The 12,337-nt window shown below is 29.3% G+C and overlaps 1 protein-coding gene across 1 annotated transcript; it reads right to left on the reverse strand.

Annotated features, from left to right (window-relative positions):
• Window positions 1-324: 324 nt before the first annotated feature.
• Window positions 325-5,812, reverse strand: LOC111921853 (E3 ubiquitin-protein ligase At4g11680). The gene is made up of 3 exons (XM_023917427.3): window positions 4,587-5,812; window positions 882-1,251; window positions 325-797 (listed from the first exon to the last, which is right to left on the reverse strand). The coding sequence occupies exons 1-3, from the start codon at window positions 5,096-5,098 to the stop codon at window positions 651-653; spliced, it is 1,029 nt and encodes a 342-aa protein (XP_023773195.1). The 5' UTR covers window positions 5,099-5,812; the 3' UTR covers window positions 325-650.
• Between the last annotated feature and the right edge of the window lie 6,525 nt (window positions 5,813-12,337).

Consider the following 12,337-nt stretch of genomic DNA (forward strand, 5'->3'; position numbering starts at 1 on the left):
TAATAGGTGAATATTTGATGGGAAAAGCTTCTTTTTCTTGTCGGTTGTTCATTGTTCTGCATTAAGTTATAATGATACAATCATATAGAGCATACAGATTATAGTTGTTAAGCACTTAGTCTTGGTTGTTTCTTATTGACTAAATCTAGACAGAATGACTTAATGAGTTAAGCTAAAAAACCATGGTACTGGTGGACATCTTCACTCACATTGTTTTTTATTACTTCATTTTGTTTGAGTTTCATACTTTGGTGTGTGTGTTTAGGTACAATACAAAAATAAAATTGTTTTAAGGATTTAAATACTTTTATAGGCATAATAACAAAAATATAAAGACATAAATGAATATATTTAAGTATTTTATATAAAGGTTGTACATTAAAATGATTCAAGAATCCATCTGTTTACACAAAAACGTACATAAAATAACAAGTACAATTAAAACTAAACCTAATAGTAACAAACGTAATGATTACTGGTGAACACAATCTATATCCACTTTCCTCACTCTAGTAACCAAGCTTATACGTATTTTTACGAATATAAAGTTTTTTCTTTTTAAAAATCAAAGCAAAAAACAAGATAAGTGTACATGTGCTCGTGTATATGTTGTTCTTAAATGTCATGACATGTTGGTGTCCATAGCCATGTCATCTGTCTAATTCTTTTTTGCAAAGGGGACAACATGATACTATTTTGAGCCATTGATCCACACATTTCATATGAAATTTATGTGAGCATCCCAATTGTCTCATTTCTTCATTTTCCTTGTATTTTGCTAAACATATACAACATTCCTGTAAATATATAAATATTTTGTTAGTGTTACATATATTAAAGTGTACGGTCAAATGTCGATGTCATGTAATAATTAAACTTACAGTGGTTGAACTATCCACAATTGATTTCCCTTGTTCCAAATCGGGTTCTATAATATGTTTGTATTTCCAACTAGGCAACTTCAATATTTGTTCTTCAGATGCACCACGATTGATTGATCCAGCATTCATGTTGTATCCAAGTAGATTGCTAATAATTGGCACAAAACAACATAGAAACAAGAATAATATAAAAGGGAATGAATAGGTAATGGCGTTCCAAGCTAGTAGTGAGATACAAAGCACATCCAGTTTAGGAGCTTTCCTAAAGGTCCCAAATCGAGCATCGAAGACCCAAACGTTCCCCATCACAAACCATATTGCAAAGAATAGTTCCATAAATGTTCGAGATTTGTTCATCATTTGCAAGTTCCTGTATATTATTATAATAAACAAAATTAACTTCATTTCCATAATTTATTTGTATGGTTGTACATGCTTATTAGATATTTTGTTTATTTTTTATAATATACATCTATGTACGTAGTTAGGGGTGGCAAATCGGGTCATCGTGTCATGTTTTTGTCTAACACGACACGACACGACAAAGTTTTATGTAACACGAACACAACACGACACGACCTCGGGTTTTTTTGAACTAACACGAAAACGAACCGATTAAAAAACGACAAACACGACACGACACGACAAAGATAACATGAAATAAAAATTAATGTATTTAATTAATATTTATTCATACATAACACGAAAAACACGACAAACACGAAAAACATAACAAAAAATGTTAAATCGTGTCAATTCTGTGTCGAATTTTGAACACAAACACAACACGACACGACGTCGTGTTTTTTACACCTGACACAACCACGACACGAACACGAATTCGAATTTTAGTTTCGTCTCAATTTCGTTTTGTGTCGTGTATTTTTGTCGTGTCGTGTCATCAATTGTCACCCCTTATATATAGTTCTATTTGTGTAACTAAGCAACATGTATAATTCTTAAAATTTACATTTGATATATATATATATATATATATATATATATATATATATATATATATATATATATATATATATATATATATATATATATATATATATATATATATATATATATATATAATACATTATTTAAACTTTTTATTAATAGTTAAGTGCTAGAATTAATTTCTTGTTGAAAACAGAAAGAATTATGACCTAAGATTGAGTATTGTAAAAACCAAATGATAGGAAAACACCATTTATTATATGCCAATGACAAACTACTATATTAACTTTGGATCTTCATATATTTTCAATAAATACGGAAAAAAAAATTCTTTTATATAAAAACCCAAGAAAAGTACAAACTATTATTAATGTTTTATTAAAAAAGAAAACCCTATTATTATAGAGAAGATATTGAAAAACCCTCACGATTACAAACATATTATTGAAAAAACTCATATATTAAATGTTTTAATAAGGACTAATATCATTATATATATATATATATATATATATATATATATATATATATATATATATATATATATATATATATATATATATATATATATATATATCATTATATATTTATAAAGGAAACATTTTTCCTTTCACCACATTCATTTGAAACTCCCATTCATTTTTTCTTTCACCACATTCATTTGGAACTTTCATGACTTTTCAATTTCTTTCTAATAATGATTATAAGTCGGTTAATAAGGTTAAATATATATATATATATATATATATATATATATATATATATATATATATATATAACCTAAAGTGTAATCATATATAAACTAAATTTCAATATTAAAAGAATATATTTTCTTCTACTTATAAAGTTATGTTTTTAACTTATAACATATTATACTTAATTTATTAGGTCTAATATGTTGTTGTATGTAAACCATTATCATTTTAAAGCTACAACTTTTGAATAATTTGTATAAAATATTTAAATTGTTAATTTAAATCTAACCTTATAGGATCAACTTAAATATAAATTTTAGTTCAACTTAAACAACCAAAAAATATTTTGTAAATAGTTAAAAATAATAAATTGTAGTGTCTTTCTAATAATGATTATAAGTTGGTTAATAATGTTAAATAAGTATCAAACCTAAAGTGTAATCATAAATAAATTAAATTTTAATATTAAAATAATATGTTTACTTCTACTTATAAAGTTATATTTTTAACTTTTAACGTATTATACTTAATTTATTAGATTTAATATATTGTTGTATGTAAACCATTATCAGTTTAAAACTACAACTTTTGAACAGTTTGGACAAAATACTTAAATTGTTAATTTAAATATAACATTACATGGTCAACTTCAATATAAATTTCAGTTCCACTTAAAATACCCAAAGAATATTTTGTGAATAGTTAAAAGTGATAAATTTTAGTGCTAAATGTAAAAACTAAATTAAAATATCAATTTAACTAAATATTTCCTAAATATATTTTTATAATCGTTAAAAGTTTTCAAATAAGTAGCTTAAAATAACTTACAATAACAATAGTTAAAAATAATTCTATATACATGATTATATTGTTACCTATAAAATAAAATAAAAAAAAAATTGTTTGATGTTTTAAATAATTACAATCATAGAAATTAAAATGTTAAGCAAATAAATATTAAAAAATTAATTAACAATAACAACAACTATATATAACACTAAACCATATATTATATTTAATTTTATTCATGAGTAACCCGCGAGTAGAGGTCATTCAAAAGATTGAGATTATACAGTTTAAATAGATGTATATATTATCATATAATTCAAAATAATCAATATATTATATCAACTTAGTATAAAAATTATTATATCAAATTTAACAACAACATTATTCTTATATTTAAAAAAAACATATATTTGTAAAGATTTCAGCTATATAGATGTTTCTGCGCAACGCGCAGGCATTCGCCTAGTATATATATATATATATATATATGTGTGTGTGTGTGTGTGTGTGTGTGTGTGTGTGAAAGATCAATAGATAATATATAAACCTTTGAAAACCCTAAAACCTAAAAACTCAATAGAAATAGATAGGAAAAAAACACTTTGAGATATCTGATTTTTTTTTGGACTTTATAAATCTTAAAATCGCATATATATATATATATATATATATATATATATATATATATATATATATATATATATATATATATATATATATATATATATATATATATATATATTCAATGAAACAAATTTTGAAATTTTTTTTAAGAAAAATAAAAAAATAAAAAAATCATTTTTTTAATTTTTTTTTTTTCAGCAAAAGTATACCTATATATACGAATTTTATATTTATAAAGTTAAAAAAAAAATAGATATCTAAAAGTATATTGAAGATTAAACCTAAATTTTATTTTATTTTTCAAGAAAAAACTTTTTTTATCCATTTGGCCCTTTTAACAAGTTTAAGCTCTTTCGAGTTTTAACAATTTATCCACTTTTATTTCCAAAACTACTCTCAATTATGTTTTAAAAAAAAAAAAAAAAAAAAAAAAAAAAAAAAAAAAAAAAAAAAAATCAACAACAACAACAAATATGGGCTTAACCATTTCACTAAAAGGAGGGATTTTATAGGCAAAATTAATATAAAAGTTTGTCTATTATTCGCATATAGTAAATTGTGTATTTTGTAAATAAAAAAACGTTGTGTTTCTTAAATAACCCAATCGAAAGTATTGCATTTTTGTATGAACGTATAAGCTTTTTATTACCTAGATTCTTCAATGTTACTAGGAAGTTCTGCTCCAATTTGGTTCAAGCAAAAAAGCCAATATCGCCAAAATAATAGACCCAAATTAAGCACACAGCCGATTCCATACCCGGTAACCCATGTTCTCATGGGCCAAACCGGCTTCTCTTCTTTGGAAACCGAAAGAGTATACGCTATAACCACAATTTGGAAAACCAAACCCATCAATTCCATATACATCCAAGAAGCCGTATTAAACGGGTTCGACCCAATATCATCTGATCTTGACCCGTTTTGGTAATGAAACACCCTTCTTGCAAAACTATACCACCTTGCCCTTGATATCCTAATTGCCATTCTTACCAAGAAAGAAGAAGGTATGGCAGAAGGAGCCCGAGTCGAGGTCCTGCTTCGTGGGCCCATATTTTCTGTCATCCTTTCTTCTCCGGCTCCCGTTGATGGAATCAATGAAAATGTAACTGCCACCGCAGAGTTGCATAATGATTCCGGTGTAAACAAGTACCGCGTATTCATTGCGAGAAAAGATAACTTTAAGCTTTTATATTAATATATACCTTCAAACTAAGCTAAACCCATGAAGCTTTGATTTCAAGAAACTTATAGAACAAGTTTTCTTGATTATATCCATGAGAATAAACAATTAGCTTGTAACCCAATGTACATATGATCAACACTTCAAGCAACTGTGAGCATGCATGATTTGAACTTTTTCAATCCAAATTAAAGAAGCTAACATAATGGGGTTGGACCAAGAGTCCAAGAACAAGATATACGTATGATTAGAACTTCAAAAAAGTTCCGGCTTCAAGAAACCAATTTGGATAGGTATTAAACCTCAAGAAATCGAGATGGGCATGATTAGAACTTCAAGAATTGGATCATGTGGACATGAACCAAACATCAAGAAACTGATATGGTTGGGACAATATCTTCAAGAAACCAATATGGAAAAGAACAAAATTTCAAGAAGTCGAAATGGCGTACGCTTAATTAGAACTTTAGGAAATTGATATGGGTGGACTAGAACGTCAAGAAACCGATATGGTATATATGATTGAAACCTCAAGAAATAGATTAGATATTCAAGAAAACGATAATATATGTATATAGGCGGGAAATTTTTTCTAAAAAGTCATTGTTTTGACCAAAAGAGGGATGAATCAAGCTACAACTAGGGTAGATGACATGATGACACTGGAATGGAAATAAAAGAAAGAAATATAGGGGTGGGAAAGAGAAGAAGGTTGGAGATGGTGGCCAAGAAACACAACTGCTTTGCTTTGAATCAAAGGCAATGATATGAAAGAAAATAACAAGTAAGAGCAACGGTTGGCCTAACTTCGTTGCTGCTATGTTGTGTTTATTAAGCAAATTAAAGCTACTTCAAATGCAAACCACGGAATCTAATTCTTGGATTATAATTGAATTAGGGTATGGCTTAAGACATTCATTCTTTCAAATTAATTTTGATTTTTCAAGCATAACTTTATGTTAGTCTCACTCATATTTGTATTGTGACATACCAAACCAACAAATACAAAGACCATGACTATGAATGCCTTTAGTATTTTTTTTTCAGATTTAAAATGTAAAATAATTAGTGAACAGCTAGCTGCCATAATAAACTTTAATACGGCTTAGTTGAATTTGTTTATAAGTAAGAAATTTTACAATAACCTAAGAATACGAATCAATGAGGAAATTAATTCAGAAAATATAGGGTTTTAAAATGTGGCGGGTAAACGAGATGATGTTGCGCCACCTAATCTTGGTATCCAGCCATCAACTTGAATATTTACCGGGTTCGTCATGGGTCTGGATCAAATGACTAGACATATTGAAATATGTTCGGGTTTTAGTTTAAGTTGTTGCACCATCACTTTCTTGAGGGTGGGGTTAGTTGATATTAGAACTGCTAGGATTTTGATGTCATAACCCAAACAAATATATATATATATATATATATATATATATATATATATATATATATATATATATATATATATATATATATATATATATATATATATATATAATTTAACGAATTTGATATCATTGAAAAAATGATAAAAAATTATGAATTTCTGTATTTTTGGTCTTTTTGTTGATAAAAAATAAATAATAAAAAAGATTTGTTATTTGGTTCTTTGGATAATAATGGTTCCTTGGTTAATAATGGTTTTTTATGAATTTCTGTATTTTTAATCTTTTTGTTGATAAAAAATAAATACTAAAAAAGACTCCGCCAAAGGGGCGCTGCTTCCGGACCCCCGACTAGTCGTCGTACCGGCTTCTAAATCCATCTTATACATACGTGCACTCCGCACAACTCTTTAAATATATTATAGTACGAATTATGAAGCCCTTTAGCTCACATGTTAGTTCCAGTTACTTAAAATAACATGGTGACACTAAAATCACCAACAGTAATTAGAATGAAAATTTTGAAATTTGAAATTTGAAATGGATAATTAATAAGTTGACAAGTGGCATGATATTAATTAGAGACCTAATAGGATGACACATGGCAAAAGAAGAATAAATCTATTCTTTTATTAGAATAGGAAAATATGCTATGGTTTCTTATACAACAAAGCCTCCATTTTTGTTTATCACATAAAATGTATTTTAGACATTTTATTCATGGCAAGTAATAGCAATGTATTTTATCAAAATCCACACTTACAACAATGTACTCTAAAATTACACTTAGCATATAGAAGATACTTTCAATATCTTCACCATCATAACAATGAATGACCTGAAGCCTGAAGCACTGCTTTTATGCAGGAATTTTGATAAAGTAAGTTGTCAATATATGTTATGAGTAAAAAATAAAGAAAATTGCAACAAATATTAACAGTAAGTTGTTATTATTAGTAAAACATGAAGAAAGTTATTATTCTCAACTTTTTTGATAAAGTAGATGGCTATTATTGGTAAAATTCAAATTACGTCTGACACATCATAAAAGAACTAAAACTATGAATCTTATTTAAAATTAACATGTGCTTCTCTAATACATAAAATACAACACATTCATCCAAAAAATATATAAAAATTAACATAATTTATAAAACCATAATCATATTTTTATGGGTGGGAAAAAAACTATAGAATTGGCGTATATTCTAACCTCTCTTAACTTATGTGTTGTTTATTCACTCCATTTGTGTGTTTGTGCAAGGTTTTTCTTCTACTTTATCTCATCCGATTTGGTAAAAAGGGGTGTTTGTTCCAGTTTTGGTCTGGACCACCTACAAACTCTTTGGTCCATGACCATTTCCACCAAACAGTGTTGTGAGATAAAAAAAAAAAAAAAAAAGAACAATAGGGATCTATGGATGTCCAAAATCTAAGAAATACAACAATACCTCATTTTCAAAAAATATTAGATAAAAAGGAATTTTAATCCATTTTCAAGATTTATTGCAGGTAATCTATCCTAATTGTGAAAGATTCATTTTTTTCTAAATAAGACGTAATACTTTGGAACATCTATCCAAGTTCATCCCTTTTTCTCAAGCAAGAACAAAGTCATGTAAATACTACTAACCAAAACTAATATCATGGGGCCGCAAAACCAAAAGTCTTCAAAAATACTAGGTTATATTTTAAATTTCGAAATTAATAAATTAATTTAAAATTTAAAATTTAAGCCAATCATGAATTCAATATGAGGATATCAAATTACTTTTGAAAAAATATTTAGTTTTTTACAATTAAAACATTATTAAAGGTAATTATCTTAATCAATTCATGAGATAATCAATCAACCGAATTTTATGGATCTGACAGCCCACCACGTCATGGTAAACAATTACCATGTCGTTGTAGAGTAAAAACAAAGGTCACCACATCGTGATGGCGGAACAGAATGACGATTGTGTTTTCTCCTCCTTGTTCAAGTTCAACCACTGTATCAATTCAATAGAAAACTAAACCTGCGCTTTGATACCACTGATGGGTATTATGCAAAACACATAAATCTTATGTGTGCATGCAACCCTAATAATTGATCTATGTTTTCTCTAATTGAACATACAACTTTAACAACAAAATAGAAACCCTAGAACACTAGTATATTATCGAAAAATACAAATATGGTTATAAGAATCATACATTGATAGTTATATAGTAATAACAATGCAAATCCTTGCATTGATGAATCCTTGAGAGCAAGTGTCACAAATGTCACGCATCTAGTGGTTCACTCCCAACACTAGCAAAGGAAGATGATTGAGAAGGAGGAAAGAGGCTAGAAAATTCAGTTATCACTTCAAAAGAAAAGAGTGGCCGAAAATCTTAGGGTTTAGGTTGTTTATATAGTACAGTTAGGAAACCCTAGATAAGCCCTAATCCAAGATTATCTTAAACCAGGTAATTATCCATTTTTCTGTTTATCCACCGGAGATTATTCTAGATTCCCTTATGCTGAAGAAACCGTCCATACCTCATGGAGGGTTCTAGACTGCCTCTTGCTCAACTATTGAATAATTGCACTTCATCCCCTGCACTTTTAATTAATTCCAATTAATTTCTGATTAAATATTACTATTTCTAATTAATATATTATTCTCATAATATATTAACAAATCATTTATTTCAATTTATTAATCAAATAATAAATCAACCTTTTTTTCCAAAATCATCCTATCAAGTTGCTAGTCTTGAGGGCAATTCAAAATGATTGTGCTACTATAAATCTAAGTATATATCAATTATAGTTAAGGGGCTTAGACACCTAATTCAACAAAAAACACATCAAAAACCTGGGGGTTTTGATATTGATTCTGAACTTTTACCGAACTACCCCTTTCTTTAGTCACATAATCTTGTTCACTTTCTTCCACTATATCCCCCCACTTTTGAGTTTTTTTCACCGCATCTCCTTCCTCTTGTAACGACCAAAAATTTCAACCAATTTAAATATTTTCGAAAACAACCCGATTCCATTAAAGTTATTACAAAAAGGTTTTCAATACAATTTATTTTAAGTATTCCCAGAATCTTATCACAATACAAACATGAGGAGCGGTACGATCACGTCTTCGCCTTGCCACGGTCTCCTGAATAACCTAAAAAACATTAAACCACAACTGTAAGCCCGAAAGCTTAGTGAGATATCCCCAAAATACCAACCACATATACCAAACACGCATCACATGCCATACATATCCGATCACAGAACAGCCATGCACTTCGGGTCTACTGTGGGACTGGTCCGCCGCACCGGCCAACAGTCCACCTGGTCCACCCTTCGAATCTACTCATATACCTCGAGTCTACAGTGTGATTGGTCCACCCGCACCGGACCTTCAATCCACCTGGCCCACTCTCTGAGTCTACAGTATGACTGGTCCGCCGCACCGGCCCTTCAGTCGGCCTGGTCCACTCTCCGAGCCTCGGCACGTCTGGTCCGCCCTCTTGGGCCTACAGCCTATCCGGACCGCTCGTTGGGCCTTCGGGACAATCGGTCCGCCCTAGGTATCTTGGCCTACAGCACAAAGCAGGACCCGCCTCAACCCAACACCGGTCCAAACAACCATGTGCACATAAACATACAATCATATAGCAATTCACAGTCAAGAAGCAGATCAAACAGATCACATAACATATCATCATCCTAACCAGGATACCGACCTAACCGGTCACTAGCATAGCATCACCCTGTTGGATTAATGTCTAAGTCCATAACTATAATTGGTAAGACTTGACCCGACCCGGCATGGTCCATTTGGGTTGCATACCATCATGCACTTGAATGAGAGAAATAAGACACTTATGGTTATTAATATATTATAAGTTCTAGTATATTAATAATAAGAATAATAAGATTATTTAATTAGTATTGATCAAGAATTAATCTAGGATTAATTAAGTGATCAAAAGAAGACTAATTAAATATATGGGTTGATTGTGTAAATCATCCATACTTGTATAGTGGGCTAATGCTCCATGGATAATCAAGTTGGGCTAAAACCCATAGGATGGTCCATGGATGCTCCATGGTGTATTTGTACCCATGGATCCAAGGAAATGGAAAGCCATGACAATTAAGAGTTTACCCTAATTGTGTAACTATATAAGCATCTTATTATTGAGGAAAAATCGGCCACTAGAGATAGTGAAGAAAGGGCTAGCCGATTTTGATAAGTGTAGAATTCTCTCAAGTCATTCCAAGTGTTTTGATGATTGTGATTCCATTTGAGGTGTCACACTTGGGGCACTAAGCACTCAAGCTTCATGAAGACTTTCTACACCAAAAAGGTATGTATTCTGTCCTACTATATTCATTGTTTTATATGCTAGATTAGGATAATACCTTGGAAGTTCTTATTTGCATGTATAATAGAGAAAACATAGATCCAAGGTATTTAGGGTTGCATGTACACTTAGGAAGTGTTAGAATGCTCAAAACCCAACAGTGGTATCAGAGCCACGGGTTGTTTTCTGTTATATTGATGCAAATATTTTATTTTCAAAGTTGAAAAAAAAAAAGGAAAAAAAAACATGAAGTTTGTCAAATTTTAAGATAATTACTTGTTCTTGTGAAAAACTAATTATTTGTAAAATTTGAATAATTTGCTTTATGAGTTGAACTAGGTCAAATTTAATAAAAGATAAAATAATATGATTATTTTATTAGTTTTAAAAGTTTGATCTAAAGAGTTTTATTTTTTGAAACCTCCATAAGTTATGGATATGAAAAGGTTTTAAAAAAAAATTGATTCAAAGTTTTGTTGGAGTTACAAAATTTGGTGTTAATGTTTTAAAGGATTCCATAACTTAAGAATAAGTTATGGATCACCAAAAGTTTTTTTGTGTTACCTTGTTTTATGAGTGAATTTAGATTAATGAATAAAATTATGTGATAGTTGGTTTTAATCCAAATTAATCTAAGAATTGATTCTAAAATGTGTTTTTGTAACTTGTCATCAAGTTATATGAAAAGTCACATTTAAGAATCATAAAACTCATAAAAATTGGCAAAGGTTACAAAAAATGAAGAGTCTAATTCTAATTAAATGGTTTTATGACTCCATAACTTGTCCTCAAGTTATGGAGGACCAAGAGTCTCTTCATTTAATAAAATAAAATAAAAATAAAAAAAAGGTGTAACCTTAATTAATTCCATAAGTTATAAAATAAAGAAAAGTTAATTCTTTTATTAGTTTAAAGTCTTCCATAACTTGTCCTCAAGTTATGGAACTTGAAGAGTTTTTGGATTAAAACTACTTTAAACACATAAGTTATGGAATTAATTAGTTTTGAATAGTTTCAAAACTTGCCCTCAAGTTTTGGAATTTGTAAAGTTTTCACTTATGAATACTTTAATTCCAAGTTAGCCCTTAGAATTTTAAAAGTTAAAATTCAACCCTTATACTTTATAATATTATAAGTTAATAATATATATATGTATAAGAGTAAAGTCAGTCTTACCGCTAGTACGCCTCATTCACGAAGCCGGTCTATAAGGTGGGTATAAGGTTGTTGCCTATAAAATGGCAACTTAATGGGTGTCCACTCTCACCCACCGCTTGCTTGACCGGTGGAGGGTCGTTAGCCGAACGGGTTTGACAGGACTATAATTCTCCCTTCATTAAAAGTATTAATGAAAAATACTAAGTAACTAAACTTTTAATAATACCCAATCTTAGTTACTTAGAAAAATGTGAATAAGGTGCTAATCCATGAAATTACACTTTACACTTTGTCTAAGTCGTTAGTGGAGCGTGTGTGGTTAACCGG

The sequence above is a fragment of the Lactuca sativa genome, chromosome 7 (assembly GCF_002870075.4).
Source record: "Lactuca sativa cultivar Salinas chromosome 7, Lsat_Salinas_v11, whole genome shotgun sequence".
NCBI classification, from domain to species: domain Eukaryota; kingdom Viridiplantae; phylum Streptophyta; class Magnoliopsida; order Asterales; family Asteraceae; genus Lactuca; species Lactuca sativa.